Below are 18,517 nucleotides of genomic sequence, written 5' to 3'. Positions count from 1 at the left end.
AGAACCAGTTCTCTCTGGACTCCTCTGAGGGTATGGTTCTCAGCTGCAGGTGCACATTGTAATAACCAATTATTCATAATCTCGAAAATACATACATACATACATACATACATACATACATACATACATACCTCTAGAAAGGGGACCCAGGTATTGGTATTGAGATACTAAATTGGGGTATCCAGCCTCAAGGCTGACAAAGAGCTGGGATCTAGCCAATAAATATTGGCACCCTGCCCAGTTTCCTCTTGTACATGACACGGTCTTTCATTGTCCTAGGATAAGTTACCTAAGGAATCTTAATTATGTTATCAACATTTTATTTTCACAACGGATCATCCAACATTGCAATTTAATCAGGCCGTCTCAGAAAAGCTCATTCGAATAGTCATTTTTCTTTGGAGACTTAAAGTCTCACAATCCGAACACTATTCCTTTTTTTTCCCTGCTCCCCTGAAGTGAAAAATGTAAGTTTCTCAGTTCTCTCACCAGACACACATTACTACCATTTAACTGTAAAGATATAGGATAATTGCATATGAGAATAATCTGGGTCATAGGGAAAATAGAATTTCTGCTTTATATTTCTCAAATATATGCCATCTAAGATATTTTTAGACGTTTTATGGCTGGATGCTTCCCAGGAAAGAAAGTTGGTTCTTCCATCAGAAATGTGCTCTTTCTATCTAAGGATTTTTAGATCTTTAGATCTTTGGAAAGTGCTTTCCAAAGTCCAGAATTTTAAGCCACTGAGGGATAATTAACAAGGATAAAAAAGGTATTGGGAGTTTAGCCAGCATCACACAGAGCCAGGCGCACAGCCTGGCTTACAAACCACGGCTCCAGCTTCCAGACCCATGAGACTCTGCTTTTCCCAAGTCAACAAGTACTCACCACATCCTAATGATTATACACATTTGATTCTCATTTTATTTCTGAGTAGTTATTAGGCTTAGTTTTCTTGACTTGCCTGTTTCTATATTAAGCATTTTTGGGATTATTAAAAAAAAGAAGTCCAATTGCCAGTTACTATGGCTTCCAGTTATGAACTTATTAATGATTTCTTGCTTGTTTATGACATTCCTGACTATTTCCATCTCAAAATTTGCCATGAACCCTAACCTGTTTTCCAAAATCATAATTTCTGCAGAGAACAACATGTTCTATTGGAATCACTTGAAATAGTGTCACAAATTACTCTTGGAGATAGCATGATCCAGGTGCAATGTCGTGTTCACCCTGGTTAGTTATTGCTCTTGGCTTTGCCACAGTTGATGCTCAGATTTCATTAAGTAGACATGACTTATTAGGGTCTCACCTTGCTGGTAACGCCGACAGAGCTGTCTCTCCACTTGGCTTGATGCATGCTGTTTAACATCACGATGATTCCCGGATTACATCCCTTTTCATTTACTGTCTTTCATTCCATGCGGCTCAGTTCCTGGCCCATTCTCCCTTCCATGTCTTTTTGGTTTCACTGCTCAACATGATTGCTGGAAAGCAATCTTGGACGGAGATTCTGAGAAGATTTATCATTCTGTGGGGGAGCTGGTGTCAAAATCCATTTCAAAAATTCAGATCTTTGAAGATGAAGTCTTTGATGGTCTTAAGCTTTCTTTGAAGTGCGAAGAAGCTTCATAATCAAAACCAAAACTTGATAAGTGAATATTTAAATACCAATGCTGTCTATTCATTCTTATAATAATGATGATATTATAGCTGCTAACATCTACTGAGTACTAACTGTACTGTATGTTCAAAATATTTTGCATGTATTGCCTCGTTTAATTTCATAGCAGTCATGTAAAGACACCCAGACAAATCTGATTCCAGATTCTATAGATCTTAATCACCACCCATAGATAGAGGATATCAAAGTCATAGTGAACAAACTCCTCTCATTAAAAGGGACAGGATATTCTAATCTGCAGATATTTCTTGGAGTCAAGCTAATTGTTGTAAGTCATAGGACTTGTCAACTTTCATTTATGGATGTGGCGATTTTAATGTTTTTAAAAATGTAAGCACTATTTCTTATTATTTCATTCAATAAACATTGGTTGAGCAAGTATCAGTCAGGTGCCATGCTATGTGTGGTTAGGACATTAAGTTTTTTTTTTTTTTTTAAAGATTTTATTTATTTATTTGAGACAGAGAGAATGAGAAAGAGAGCACATGAGAGGGGGGAGGGTCCGAGGGAGAAGCAGACTCCCTGCCGAGCAGGGAGCCCGATGCGGGACTCGATCCCGGGACTCCAGGATCATGACCTGAGCCGAAGGCAGTCGCTTAACCAACTGAGCCACCCAGGCGCCCCAGGACATTAAGTTTAAAAAGACACATTTCTTGCCTCAAATTTTTCCCAACCAGATTAAAGACGTAGACATGGAAACAAAGCCTTGAAATATAGCATGATAAAGGTTCTGATGGAGGTGTACACAAAGTATGAGGGTGGGGAAAAGGAGACTTATGGCAATATGTCAACAGACTCTAATGTTCAAGTATTACCCTCAGTAATTCAGCTACCCTGGAAAAAAAAAATCTAAAACTCTGTTTCTTAAACAAATCAGCTTTTTTCCCAAGAGATATACTATAGTGTTGTGGTTTCAGAATGTAAGCTGTGGAGCCAGGGTGGGGTTTAAAGTTTGACTCCATTAATTTTTGGCAACTTACCTACCTCCCTGTTTATAAAACAAGAATAATAATTTTAATAATAGAGTCATTGTGAGAATTGAATGAGTTAATATATGTGAATTCCTTGGAGCAATACCTAATATATAATAAGCACTATATGCATTAGCTATTGTTATTATAATGTTAATAAAAATATTGATATTCAATGAAAGATTTTTATAAAGTAAGGATGGATACCTTTCTTCAAATGGACCAGATGATATTAATGACAACAACATATAGTTAAGCCTCTAAGATATTCTAGGTACCATGCCAGGGCCTGGGGAACAAATGCAATTCAAGAGCTCAGGAATACTCAAGGAGCTTGTAATAAAATGGAGGCAACCAAAACTAGCCACAATACATTAGAATAAGTAATATTTAAGTTTAATGTACTATGGGAAAATGCAGATGAATGGAAAAATTAATTCAGTCCCCATGGACCCATAAAACCTTTATTGAGGAGGTCACATTTGAGCCAGACTTTGAAAAAATCCAACCAAATAAATATCAAGGCCATTCCAGTCATAAGGAGCAATATGGCAAAGATATAAAGGGATAAGAGGAAAACAGAAAGTTGAAGGTTTGTGAAGTGCTTATGGAAGAGTGTCTGGAGATGTGCAGGGAAAAATGAAATTAGTCCTTACAAGGAGCTTTGTAATTAATTCTAAACTTGGGAGAGAGTAATGTAACATGGTAACATCTGCATTTTAGAAATATTCCCGTGGCACCATGGGGAATAGATTTGAAATGAAAATAAAGGTAGAAAAAAAACATCAAAATATTATTGCAATGATCCTAAAGAGAAATTCAGGTGGCCTGAGCCTGGGCCATGACCAAGGATGAGGAAGAGAGAAGGTACAGTAGAGGTGTCAATAAGATGGAGTGACCAGTTAGATACAGTAGATAAAGAGGAGATGTTGAAGATGACTCTGAGTTATCTGGCTTGGATGACTAAGTATTTGTTAATCCTGATAAGCAAAATCAGAAAGGCAGAAGGAGAAGCAGCTTTGTCTAAACCATCTCTATTTAGCACCTAAAAATTTCAACTCAGGGGCTCAGGGAGCAGTCCTGATGAGGCTATGGATCTTGAAGTCCTGGGAGTCTGCTAGGAATTGTGGAAATAGTTACCATTAGCAAGGAAGGGAGTGGAATGAAAAGAAGAATAAGACTAGAAACCTGGGAAAGTCCCAAATGAAAGAGGTGTCCAGAAGAAAGACAATAAGTAATAAGATATAGAACAGACATAGAAAGAGCAGCCCATGCAATGAGTGTCTGACTGTGTCCATTAGAGGAATGATGAGGGAGTTGGAAGCAGAAGGATAGAGTGAGGGAGAAACAGCAACAGTAGGATTGTGGAAGCTACAAGACAAGATTTCAAGAAAGTTGTGGTGACCTGGGGGCAAAGAGGTCAAGAAGAGTAGAAGTCAGTCCTTTCAATTCATAGAAATGAATAGAAAGAAATGTAACCAAATTCTACTTAAGTGCCTGCTGTGAGGAGGAGTATAGAAAGAGATTTGGTGAGTGTATAGAGGTAGAAACTTAATCTAAGCGTGTTTCTGGAAGCCTCAGTGCCAGCATATCATGAGGATGTTGGAGGAGCCATCTGATGATAGCTCACCAGGCCCCAGAACTGCACACAGAACACCATGAGAAAGACCTTGTTTCAGTTCTCATGGCCCCTTTAGAGACAATCCATACCTGAGGTAGAGGACAAGATTTTTCCCATTACTTTGGTCCCAAAATTGGTCATGAGACTGTTCGGAACATTTATATGCCTACTACATACACCATGTTGCCATTTCTTCTCTGAGGGCTTGTTGCCTCCCCAGACGCTTAGCCAAGTCTTACTTAGGTTCACACACACACGTACACACAGAGTCACACACAGTCACACTCATATATTTCTCCTCTCATTCCCTCCCATTCTCCTCTCATGCCTTCAGTTGGGGTCTGGGAGACACCTCTTCTAAGATGGGGAGGGGTCAACAGTGCCCCAATCTCTCCCCCTTGCTTCTCCCAAATACTTGCCTATACTCCAAATACATAAAATGTCCCCAGGTAGGACACACAAACTTGACTGCTTACAACAGCTGACAGGGTATGTAGATGAATGAAGCAGGCCCATGGTGGCTCTGCCAAACTGGAGCTCAAGCAGCTCATCTCAATGGGCAGGCACTGTAGTGTTCTAGCAAATTCCAGATTTGGAATTGCAGATCCAGCTGTGGCAGATCTTCCAGAGTTTTATGGTAAGTGTCCCAACTTTTAACTGCTAGGAGCTATTAAAAACGTTTTAAACACTGTGAAGAAATGCAAAACACATCTGAAGGCAAAGAGGCCCAGAACTCATGAATATAACCCGTCTGCCTTAAAATATTAAGCTTTTGAATGCAAAAGCTAGAAGCATGGCAGATTATTCTGCTTTCCACCTTATCACTTCCTCCTCAAGGGTCCTATGTGCCTGAATAGTGTGGACGTTTGGGGGTGGTGATGAGACAGTAAAGAGAGAAAGACCAAGATAAAAAAATATAGCTTAAGATGTAGAAAATAGTATGGAACACAACAGAAAAAAGAATTTAAACCAAAAGAAAGGGGCAGAAAACTAACATCTATTGTACATTTTTTATATAACCAATGACACACATGTATTACCTCATTTCGTCTTCATGAAGATCCCAATAAGTATGAATCATTATCCCCAGTTTACAGGTGAGAACCTGAGCTTCAAGGGATGAAGCAAATGGCCTGTGGTTACACAATGGTGGAGCTGGAGTTTAAACCCTGATTCTTTTTACTTGGAAGTCATGTTCTTACTCAAGCTGCTTAGCAAGTGGTTGAATGCTCATGTAATGACAAATGTGGATGCGGCTAATATAAAATATAAATGTGTCTAGGATCATGTGTTTCTCTCTAGTCCAATGCCCACTACCATCTTCCTTGGGGAAAAATAGTTGTCTGGGGAGCTGGCCCCTGTTGCTACTCCAATGTTGTTAGTTCCTATTTTCCTCCATCCAAGCTCTTCCTCCAAATTTCTTTGTTCTTTCAAACCATCCTCTTTGTTTTTTCTTATGAGCCATCTGATCAAGAATGTTACTTAAAATGGTTTTTCTTTACATAAGTCCGTAGGGCTATGCTGAATTTTAGCATAATTTTGGTTAATTACAAAACCAGCAGAATTATACCTTAATTCTAGAATGTGTAAAAAGCCTATGTATCTACATTGCACACCCATGCAAGATACCACTTCTATTTAACATTCCACTGGAGGTTTAGTCAATGTAATAAAATTTTTAAAAAGGGAATAAAAATGTGTAAATACTGAAAAAAAAGAAAGAAAGAAAAAGAGAAAGAGAAAGAAAGAAAGAAACAAACAAAGCTGTATATTATAAGCCAATGACATGGTGGTATACATAGAAAATCCTTAAATAAAATAATCTACAGGTAAATTATTAAAATTAATTAATAAGTTTAGCAAGGTTATTGGATTGAAGATCAATGCACAAAAATTATATTTCTATATACATTAATTTCTTTTAATAATGTTTTATGAATTTTCTGTTAGAAGTCTTCCAATTATTTATTAGATTTATTCCTACGTATTTGACATTTCATGATTCTTTTATAAATTATACCTTCTTAAAAATTTCCCAATGTGTAATTTTTATCATTGTTATACAGAGATACAATTTTGTGTGTCTCGACCCTAAATCCAACAACTTTGCTAACATTACTTTTAATTTAAATAATTGAATAGTTTCTAACAGAAAAATTCTAAAACATTATTAAGAGAAATTAAAGAAAATCTAAATAAGTGGATAGCTATACCGAATGGGGAGACTTAATATTATAAATATGTCAATTCTCCCTAAACTAAGTTATAAATTCAGAACAATCTCAATGAAAATTCTAGTAGGTCTCTGTGTGTGTGTGTGTGTGTGTGTAAATTGGCAAGCTGATTCTAAAATTTCTACAGAAATGCAAGGGCAAAGAATAACCACAACATTTAAGAAGAACAACAAAGTAAGAGAGCTTATTCTATTTTATATCAAGGCTTATAACATTCAACAGTTATGGTATCAGTCCAAGGACAGAACCAAACGAAGAGTCCAGAAACAGACCTTGAGACGATCTGGAACAATATCCCACCTTTGCCAGCTGGCTGTGTTTGTCTAGTAGAGAGCTAGCTCTTAAGGAAAAGTGTTTGGGAAAGACTTGCATTATCACCCAAGACAGTCATCCTGTTACACTTGTCCAACTGTTCACAGTTCAAATTATGTGACTCTTGGTCAATTTAGATTATAGGCACTAGAGAGACAGTATCTCTTTTATCAAAATGATAAAATCCTACTTTAATGCTCTAAGTCTGGTCTAGTAAATTCAGTCTCTTGAAAGATGCTCTTACATTATTGTAAGAATAATTAAAAATGGGATCAGGCTGCTACCACGGAAAATGAGAAACACTAATTATGTGTGTTCTTAGTTTGTGTCTTTACTAGGTGTGTGAAAGAGGAGTTTCACTATAGTAGGTGATGGGAAACAAAATATTTTAGTTGGGTTCATTATACACCAACAAAATCAAGATATACCAGTAAGGTAGACAAAGAAACAAAGGATGTTGAGTAAACCATTACTTGTTTCTACTTCAGGAGGCAGTAAGAAAGATCACATAGGATGGTGGCAATGGGAAGCAGAGAAATGGACAGATTTGGGAAGCATCTGCCAAAATCTAATATAATTACCTGTATCTAAATAAGTGCAACAGTAGAGTCTTAAGCATAATGAACATAATTCCTACATTTCTCTTAACTGGAAGAAACATTTCCATCTACATTGAATAATCAGTTTGATGACAGTTATCTTTTATTTTATTCTTTTATGTTTGTTAAATAATTTAATATGTCTTTGAATATGGTGGTTTGTTCTGGGAGGAATGAAGGTAAAGTATGAGCTTATTCTTAAAACTAATTTTAATATACTATAAGAGAATAAAAGTTTCCCTCATAATCACCGTCAGTACCAAAGACCAAAATTAAAACTCTGATGAACTATCACAAGCAGATAAATATCTTCTTCTAGATAAAATTTCTTAATTGCAACGGAGGAAACTTCAAGTTAAGTGATTTGCAAAAATCCCAAAGCCAGCAACCTATTGGAGCCTGGTCTAGGATGACTCCTGACTCCACTCCAGTTCACTTTCCATGGTAACACGCACTTTACTGTCCCCTGGAAAGAGGATATTTTGTTATTCAGATGTGATTCTAAAGCAGTTTTTCTCAATCAATTCCAGCACTGTGGGGAGTTCGGACTGATAATTCTTTGTTATGGGGCACATTCCTGTGCATTATGGGATATTTAGCAGCAACCCGGGCCCCTGCCCACTAGATGCCAGTAACGTTCCCCTTCTCCACCTGTTGTGACAACTCAAACTGTTTTCAGACATTGCCACATAATCCCTGAGGGACAGATGGCCCCCAGTAAGGAACAACTGCTCTGAAGTCCTCCCTATCCTTAAAATGCTTTGAACTTTGATCAAAACAGAAAGAAATCAGGAAATTCTGTACCATTTCTCATGAAAATTTTAATGTCAGTTATACTTTGCACAATTGTACTACCCTCTAATCAAAAAGTTCGGCCTCTTGTGCTTGCTCTCTAAATGTCCAGTTGCTATGACAGTCTTCTCCATCTGCTCAATCCAGTCCTTGACATTCTTAGCTTGGCTTTGTATCAGAGGAAACTACATTTCCCAGGCTCCCTTGTTCTTGGGTTTCTAGATGAGGTCAGCCAACGGGAGGTACTGGCAAAAGAGCGGGCCAGAGGAAAGAATCCAGGGCACTTCTCCCTTTCTCTGTTGTGATGATAGCTGCTGAGTCACCTCCGTGGCTCCGACTCTTGCTAACCAGCCCTTCCTCTGCGGTCCCTGCCATGGTTCCATCTTCTGCCAGGTGGTTCTGGATCCCGGCATCTGGTAACACCATCTCTGGCCCTCCAGTTCTAAAGGTGGTAGTGACTCCCCACAGTTGCTAATCTCTGGTTTACCTTGCCTTCCCATTTGGCTGCTTATTTCTTCCTTCATCTGTGTAAGCAATTGGTATGGACTGAATTTTGCACACACACACCCCACGTCCCTCCCCCTCCACAATTCATATGTTTGAGCCCTAACCCTGAGTGTGGCTCTATTTGGAAGTAATTAAGGTTAAATTAGGTCAGAAGGGTGGAGCCCTGATCTGCTAGCATTAGTGTTTTAATGAAAGAAGACAGTGGAGAGTTCTCTCTCTCTCTCTCTAATATTCATTGTTTAAGCCACTGAGTCTGTTGTATTTTGTTACGGCGGCCCTGGCTGACTAATACAGCAATTCCCTGCGTTGTATTTCCATTGTTTGAAATAGCTAAGAGAGTTTTATGCTTTCCTGCTTACCCTGACACAGCTCTTTATATCACTGATACCATAAAAAAAATGTTTACCATAAAATATCCTAATATGTGCCTGACACTGTGCAAAAGGCACTTCCATATTCATTTCCTTATCTATTTCTCCCAACACTGGGCAAAATGACATGACATAAGGAGCCCAGGTTTCGAGTCACTTAGACTGAATCACAACTCTTTTTTTTTTTTTTTTTTAAGATTTTATTTATTTATTTGAGAAAGAGAGAATGAGAGACAGCATGAGAGGGAAGAGGGTCAGAGGGAGAAGCAGACTCCCTGCTGAGCAGGGAGCCCCATGCGGGACTCGATCCCGGGACTCCAGGATCATGACCTGAGCCGAAGGTAGTCGCTTAACCAACTGAGCCACCCAGGCGCCCTGAATCACAACTCTTGCCGTTGCTGGCTGCACGATCTAAGAAAAGTTAGTTAAGCCCATTCATCTCTGGTTTCCTTGTCTGTAAAGTGGGCCAAACAATAGTACTAACCTACGAGGGTTGTTCTGGATTAAATGAATTACTCTATGCAAGGTGATTTGATTATTTTTAGGCACACAGCATGCTCTCAATAAATCTAAGTATTAGTTTTAGCTATAATTTACTGAGCACCTATTGTGTGGTAAGCACTGTGATAGGTACAGGGGACATAAAGACAAAATAAGAAACAATCAATGCCCTCAAAAAGTTGCAGTATACTAACAGAGACAAACACATGAACAGGTGATTAAAATAAAAGTACATTAATAGACATATGGGAAAGTACATTAATAGACATATGGGAAAGCCAAATAGAGCATGATCCATTTGGGAGGCAATTGTTTGGGAGGTTTGGAAGGCAACTGTCAAGGATGGGATCCCAGTTCTGCCGATCACTAATGGCTTTACTCTAGGCATGTTACCTAACTTCACAGACGTCTCTATTTTCTCCCCTGCCAAATGAGGATAATAGTATCTAGTTCATAAGCATGTGGTTAAGAAGAAATATGACAATAAAAGTACAGTTTCTGCTATAGTTCTCAGGTGATGACAGGTGCTCAGAAAAGGATAGTTATCTTTATCAGCCACAGGGGAGCACAGAATTAGGTTGCCCAACCCAGCCCACCATGCACCCCCTGCCGCCCGTTTCCCACTCCTTCCCCACTCTGATCCATTTGATAATGACTGCCTTTCTTTCCCTTCCTCCTCCTCAGAAGAGGAGATTAAGTCTACCTTACTTGTCTAGTATGAGTATGGATAAGCACAACTGCTTCAGAAAATTTCTTGGACAGAACCTATTAAATCTAAATATACAAATACAAAGCTATTCTACCCCTGTATACCTATCCAGAAATCAGTACCTATAAGCACCAAAAGATATAAAAGAATGTTTACAGCAACTTTATTCATACTAGCACCAAACTGGAAGCAAACCCAACACCCATCAAGAGGAGAGTGGGTAAATACATTGTAATTATATTCATATACGATGGAATATTACAGAGCAACGAGAATAAACTAGAGTTGCATACAATAATATAGACGAATCTCACAAACAAAATGTTGAGTAAAAGGAGTACCTACTTACTTTACTATTTCATTTATAGAAAGCTCAGGAATAGGCAAAATGAATCTATGGCCACAGAAATCAGAAGAGTGGTTACCTTTGGGGAGGTATTTGCCGAGAGCAGTGATATACTGGTAAATGATTACCAACAAACTCTCAAAAAAAAGAAAAAAAAAATCCTGATTTTACAGCATTTTCCAATTTCCATGGTATCAATCCTCCCACCACGGTGGATTTCAAGCTACCAACGTGATGTCACTGAGCATATGTTATATATACAATCTGCCCTGGAGAGCTGGTGTGAGCCAGCTCCCGCACGTCAGAATGAAGGGGCATTCTGGTGTGCTGAAAATGTTCTATCTCTTGATCTGGAAAGTGCTTGCACGGCTGGAGTCTTAAGATTTGTTCACTTGGGGCGCCTGGGTGGCTCAGTCGTTAAGCGTCTGCCTTCAGCTCGGGTCATGATCCCAGGATCCTAGGATCGAGCCCCGCATCGGGCTCCCTGCTCCGCGAGAAGCCTGCTTCTCCCTCTCCCACTCCCCCTGCTTGTGTTCCCTCTCTCGCTGTGTCTCTCTCTGTCAAATAAACAAATAAAATCTTTAAAAAAAAAAAAAAAGATTTGTTCACTTCATTGTGTGTATATTATACCTAAATAAAAAGTAAAATGTAAAAATGCCTGTAAGAACTAGAAAGATAAAAGCACTTATATCCATGTCCCAGAGAAAGATCCAAAGAGGTACCAGAGATTCAAAGACTAAAAGACAGCACTCAGATCTTCTTGCCCCACCCCTGCCTCAATATCTAGGAGAAAAAAGAGATACCATTAGTAAACAGTAGCCCAAATAGAAAAGAGATGCTGACTCTTTCAGCTGGGCCACTCTCAACTTTTTCAACTTGAGGTTCAACTTAATGTTACCACCAATGGCTGATACACCACACAAAAGAGAGTGTTGCTTCTGAAAAGCCCAGATCCACTGCTTTAACTAACTATGGCACTATCTGTCACTTAACAATGACGATTAATCCACTGGGTGGCTCCAGATGAATGTTTTCAGCACAGTACCACCTGAACACAATGATCAGACACGGAAATACACCAGCATAAACAAGGTTATTTTTATCTTAAGTAAAAATCACATTCATATCATTTTCCTTGTGTCACTCACATCTTAAATATGTTCAGTATGTCTGGAAGATACCTGTGATATATCTAAATGAAACATTTTAATAAGACAGCCGCTCCTAATGTGTACAGCACTTGTATATTCAAAGTTACAAAGTCAAAGCAAAATGTTAAAGGGGCTTGATGGATGATAGCTCGGCACATCCACAGACTCATTTGCTCCCAATCTGGCAGTACAGGACCATAGAAAATACCAGACCAAGTACCTAGAAAATAAAGTAACAAGATTAACATGGAATTTAAAATGCTGGAGACATTATAAATAGACAGAAAGAACATTACACATGAAAAGATTCTGGCTCCTGACAGTTCTAATCTTATTTATCTAAGTCATCTCTCTGCTTGGGAAACTGGAGCCTCCAGTGGGACAAAAGAGCATTGGGAAAGCTCTCTGAGTATCTTTGTGTTTTAATCAGAGTTTTTAGCTAGCCAATCCACTTCTAACTGGCTCTGTTTGGGCAGTACTGGCTGCCCCCAGAGCACCCCATCCTTCTCGAACACACACCCTTCTGTGGGGCATCTACCCTGGAGCTCTGGAGAACTCAGGCCTCTGGGGGCTAAATATACCTACTGCTTCCATGGAAGGGTTATATGATCATCTGGTTTAGATCATGTGCATAAAATCAAGGAGTCTAGAATTTCTCCTGCCGTATTTTTAGGCATTGCCAAGAGGAATGAAGAAAGTCACTTTTTTTTCTTAAAATGCTTCTAAATCTATGGGGAATAGCTTAATTCAGGAATTTCCTTTGAAGTGAAAAAGCACAGCTGAAAACCTGGGGCATAATTTCCATCTCGTTAAATGGCTCTCCCAAGAATGAGGGGCCCCAAAACGTGCCCTCCTTGACTCTGCAGTCAGTGCCTGGCCCTGCTGTGGCTTCGATGCAGAAATGATGGAAAGGACCCGTGTGTATTACAGATGGAAAGTTTCCTCCCCACCAGAGGCAGGAGGGGAGTGAGGTGCCATTTATGCTGAGTCATCCTGAGTGTTCCTACTGTACTGAGGCATCCTGCTTACTAATTCTTTCCTGGAAATGCATTTCAAACTAGAACTGCTGCCCAATATTTATTCCTTCTTAAAAATAAAACAGTAGATACCAATTCTCTGCAAAAATAACAAGTTTCATCCATAATGTTCTTTTAGAATGACCTGGAAAAGCCCTGAAATTTCTTTTTTTTTCTTTTTCTTTTTTTTTTTGCCTTGGTCCCAAGCCTTCAGTCTGGGAGACAAGTATCAGGAAAGAGGAAAGAAAATGGGCAATAAATAAATTAATTAATTATTAATTAAAGAAAGAAAGAAAATGGCCAAAATATTGGGATAAGGCAACTCTCTATTGTCGTTCACTGTCACATCCTTGAAATAGAAGTCCACCATTCATCAGCAGAGTAGACAGTTAATATCACACTTTCTTGCATTGGAAAAGATAATTTACCACTGTTCATAAAAACCAAAATAATTAAAAGAGATTCATCACATAGTGATGTATGCTAAGACTCGGGATAAACGTGCTAAGTAGTGTGCATGAGTTTCCGTATTCTGAGGCAGTCCAAAAAATGTTATAAAATTCTCATTTCCCTCTCTCTCTCTCTGTTCCTAGGACCTCCTGTCAAGATAATGTTTATCTTACACAGTGATGACGATCATTGTCAATGTCTTTTTTTCCCCCCGCAATTAAAATGAGGAGTGGAAGGGCTGCTCATTTTTTGTGCTGTTAAGTTGTGTAGTCAAATAAGGAGACATACGATAGTCTGGTTATTTAATGCTGAATAATGAGAATTGCAGTGCCTAGAGATAAAATTTTCTTACAAAATAAAGCATTTTGCATTGATGCCTGACATCCTATCCGAGAAAAATCCCTCAGGGACGTGGTCTTAACAGAGCCTTGAAAATAACTATTGGCCCAGCCTGGGCCTAAGCAGATTATCATCAGAGGTCTAAATGTCAGAGGGTGATTTTTTGTGTGTGTGATATTTGTCTATGGAAATAGTTTGAATATATTTTCTGCAGGAAGATATTTCTTTCTATTTCCTTCTCAAAAATAGTTATTAGAGGGATTTTTCTCTCTATGTATATTTGTGTTTTCTTGAATTTGAATTTGGGAAACAATGGATAAAGGCCTGTTAGGCAACTAGTATTAATGCCTATAAGACAGACTAATGCACATTTTTTGGATATAGTTTTATAGATTGGATATTTTCAAAGCTCCTTTTTGAATTAAAAGAGAGGGAATATAAAATGATTTTTTTCTCTTCAAATCCTAGAGGGAAGGCAGGTTTAGATTGAGGGAGTGAACAACACAAAATGGCAAACAGTTCTTTGAACCAACTCTTTGCTATATACTACTGTATAAATTCCATATAAATTACTATAAATTACTCCATGGAAGTTTTCTACTAAGGTCTTTTCCTATATATGTCTTTAGAACAACCAGTAAAATATCTAAATATGTATCAAACACATGGAATATACCAATTTCACAAAATACTGAAATGCTATTCCTCTTGTAATCTTATTTTCCATTAGATGTACTTAGATTCTTGGCAATGCCTTTGGCTATGGTATGAGAGACATTGATCTTCCCAGTTGCTTATGTCCTTATTTTCTCCAGATTTGCTTCCAAGAAGTTTCTTAAAAGCATCAGTGGTTTATAGCCAGTCATAGTCAATTGTCTGAATTCAAGTCTAACATGGATTTGACACTTCTATTGACACTTACAATGAACACCTCATTCAAAGCCTGATCTTTCAATCAGTCACTTAAAGTATATCCACCAACATATACGTACATGTGTTTTATGCTTATAAATGTCTGAGTACATCTGTGTGTGATTCCTTACTCATCTCTACAACCATTAGCTCATTATTTCTAAACTTGCATGAACCCAAAATACAAGGCAAAGCAGCAAAGGACATTTTACAAAAGGCAGAATCAAAAGAGAAACAGACCTTGTGCATAGCGCCATTTGACGTCCATCATATATCAGACAAAAAGAAAGTTAGTCATATCTACTGACACAGAATGTGTCGTACTTAGACCTATTAATTTGGACTGCAAGGAAGTCATACTCAACAGCCCAACTTGCTGTTCAAACTCTACTAGTAACCTAAACGTCCACTTAGAACACTAAATTGCTTCAATCCCAGCTAAAATTCCTCTCTGTTCGGTAAAGTAGCACAAGTAAGAGGTAGAAAGCTACCAGAAATCCCAGGGAGGACACTGTATAGCAATCTATGAGAGTGAAGCAGAAGTTAACTCATCTGACCTAACCTGCCCTCAGGGGTAAAAAGCAGGAAAGCACCTTACACGTCATTAGGATTCTTGCCAATGTCCTGACAGGGGATCAAGAGTGAATTGACTCACTTGATATCTAAATTAGCCAAGATCTGGAATGATTCCAAAAATGCTTCTCTGAAATAGTTTTATTTCATCTTTTTAGCAAAGAATTTTAGGCCATGTAGAAAGCATCTTCAGGTTCTTAAAAAAGTCATGTCAAGAAAATCCATCAAGATAAAAATCCTATACGGGACTTTTTTCAACACCAATAATCAAAATGATGAGAGTAAATATATAAATCTCAAATTTCCTCTAAAACTTCTTCAAGTGAGCCCATAGTCTTTAAGGCACATGTCTCTAGTTTTTAAAAATTGCTAGATTTCTCTAGACGGAACAGCAGGAAAAGAGCTCCCCACACTCTTGAGTTGAATTTTTATTTTCTGCTTCAAAATCGGGAAGAGAGATAAGAAATTGTAAAGCTCATGTTTTGGTTTTGTTTGGTACTTTTTCTTCTAACTTCAGGAAACTTTAACTCTTGGGCTAGTTTTCAACAGGAAAAGGATATCTGGGACTAAGAACTGTGGAAGTTAATTCAATTTTTGTTTCCCAGTGGAGAGATTATTCATAAATAATGGTTTCAGCCCTGCTGAATTGATAGATTATAATCCTCTCCCCAGACCGAAGACTGCTAGAGAAAGATGCTAGACTGTGGGCAGTTGGCACCCAGTGTTTTTCTCAAGCACCTTGTTTATATTTGGCTTACTATAAATATTTGTTGGAATTAATTAATGAAGAAACAAGGGAATGAATGAAGAGTCAACAATGCAAGGTTATACTGTACCTCAATAACCACCAGTCCAAATGCTATTCCAATAACTATGAGAGAATGTTTCGCAACTATTTCTTTTATGAAAGAAATGCATGGCTGTTAAAAAACAAAACAAAACATAAAAAGTTACATTTAATCAAAATTTTGACCTTATTTTAATTAAGATTTCCCCCCCACACACACTTTGGGTTGACTTTTTATATTGCTACAGAGGAACACAGTCAACAAAAAGGAATTGGCTTATCCCACTCTGCCATTCCACCATGTGACACTCCACCCTGCTCCAAAAGGTTGTTAACTGTGGCTTGTTCATATGTTAGAAAGCACCAAGAAGTAAAATTTTGCTTCAACTATCTCATTGCTAAATCTAGGGATCTTTAGGTATAAGTAATAATTTTATCCTAACTTTCAATTATTCATTTTAGAGCTATTATCACTTTGTGTATGTTTAGGCTTGTAATCTGCAGCAAAGAGTTCCCTGGTTGGGGTTTCAGCTAATTGTAGCACAAATTTTCATCTTTAAAACAAGGTTTTTTAAAAAAAATCCCCTAATAATTTGTATCAGGGTTATTTTTACTTTAAAAAGGAAAAAATTATTATGTCCACTATTTTGTCTTTACTTCAGATAAAAACGAGAATTTAGAAAGTAGCCTCTCTGCCACATTTGTTGAAATATAGTCAAACTAGCATGCAATTTCAAGCTTATAACATTTCAGGCCAGACCTAGAAATTCTAACAATTGTAAATTATATGGATAATTTTCAAAATGGAAAAATACTACACAATGTAATAGTGGTATTATCTGTATTGCCAGAAAATATATCATCCCTGTGATAGTCTTACATGCACAGAGGGCTAACAAAATATTGCTATGGTTAATAAAATAAAAGTTCTCCATAAGGCTGAGTAAAACAGTCTTTTCCCTCTCATTCTTGAATGTAATGGGTTTCTCCATTCACATCTGATCCAAAGTGGTAAATATTAGAGTAAATTATTATGTCATTTAGGGTTAACCATGAGATTAATGATCTTATCTACTGAGTCACATTCATTATATTTGAGGAGTTTTCTCCCCCTTTCCCCTGCAGATAACCAGGTTATCTTGGCAAAAGGGTGGGGGTGGAAAGAAATGTGAATTATGGCCATTCCAGATTTCTTATTTTTCCAGACCTCTTGCAAATGACAGAAGGCAGATGGATGTCGTTTATGAATTTATGACCCTCTTTTTGGGAACCTGGTGCAGCTCTCAGCCTATCTTCTGCTGAATTATGTGTGAATTTGGAGGGAATGTCTATTACTCTTTAGGATAAAAAAATCTATCCTGCGGAAAAACATCTTCAAATTGGAATCTTTAACAGGCAACAGATAACAATCTGCAACTGAATTTACTAATGTCCTCATCATCCTAAGTGGTAACTGCATTCATTTACACCATATTTATTTCCCCTCTTTCCTCGCAGATATCACATCTCTAAACTAGGTCGGAAGGAATATAAAAAGTAAGAATGAAACTGTTTAATGATACTACTTTGACAATAAAAAACATGGTTGCTCTGTAGTCTGGTTGGGATAACTTCTCCCCATGAATTATGTTAAGTACTAGTAACAGCAATTCCCCTTTAGAACAGAGTCTCCTGATTTTTGGTGAGATTAGCAAAAGGAATGTGACAGCCAGCGGGAGAGAGATATCCCCCAAGATACTTTCTACTTCCTACTATATAATTAACCTCAATAGCCAATTCTACACCAATGTCAAAATGAAAATAATCTTCAGGTATTACAGAAATTAGTTCATTGACATATAATAGCTTTTACGCATCTTTCTCTCAACTAGATTATAATCTCTTGGAGGGTCCAGAAGTATGTGTGATTTTAGCAAGGGCCTGTCTGATACATAGTGAGCACTGAAGAATAACAGCAAATAAATGAAACATTAATATCAATTATCATTTTCCTATGCATTCCTCCCAAGCAGAAGGAACAATTTATGTAAAGCCCTGTGGTAAGGGACAGATATTAAATCCGTGAACCCTGAAGACTGTGTTAGATAGGGTCCCGTAATACCTTGTCCCTATCTAAGAAATACCAATAATTCCTTGAAATGAAGTTGCCTAGTTTTCTTTCTCTTTTCATTATTTGAGCAACAGCTCCATGAGTGCAGACTTTGTGCCTGTCAGGAATGGATTTCCAGTGGCTGGTAAAAGGCCTGGCCCATAGGAGGTGGTCAGTCATATTTGATGAATTAAGCAATAACAAGAAATATAACATTCACATATTGACATCTACAAGTGACATAAATATGACATCTACAGTACATAAAAGACAAACCCAGCTTTTTCAATTGACTTTAAATGTCTGAGGCAACTTCTCAATTGGAGCAATAATTAGGCAAGTTGATTGATACACTTAACATCCAGAGCCAAATCCCTAAAGGTCAAGTCTTTATACCTACACAATTACTTGAGAAAAGGAACCTTTGATAAGAAAAAGAAATCTTTATTTTGCAAACTAAAGTGAAAATATAGATTTCTAGGATTTATGTTAAAATAGAAAAAATAGAGAAGAATAATGATTAAAGCCATTAATCATTATTAATGAG

At 37.7% G+C, this 18,517-nt stretch overlaps 1 protein-coding gene across 2 annotated transcripts in view; it reads right to left on the bottom strand.

Annotated features, from left to right (window-relative positions):
- Positions 1-11,731: 11,731 nt before the first annotated feature.
- TSPAN8 (tetraspanin 8) overlaps positions 11,732-18,517 on the bottom strand; it is a 31,363-nt gene continuing 24,577 nt past the window's right edge. For both annotated transcript variants that reach the window (XM_035002131.1, XM_035002130.1), the window contains 2 exons: positions 15,931-16,014; positions 11,732-12,024 (listed from right to left, as the gene is read on the bottom strand). In XM_035002131.1, the coding sequence (XP_034858022.1) occupies positions 11,971-12,024; positions 15,931-16,014 (138 nt within the window). In that variant the 3' untranslated portion in view covers positions 11,732-11,970. The remainder of the gene's footprint in view (positions 12,025-15,930; positions 16,015-18,517) is intronic.

This window comes from Mirounga leonina, unplaced genomic scaffold, assembly GCF_011800145.1.
Source record: "Mirounga leonina isolate KUSES-001 unplaced genomic scaffold, KU_Mleo_1.0 Mir_126, whole genome shotgun sequence".
Taxonomy (NCBI): domain Eukaryota; kingdom Metazoa; phylum Chordata; class Mammalia; order Carnivora; family Phocidae; genus Mirounga; species Mirounga leonina.
The sequence above is the reverse complement of the archived record's forward strand: the minus strand, read 5'-3'. Positions and strand labels throughout refer to the sequence as shown.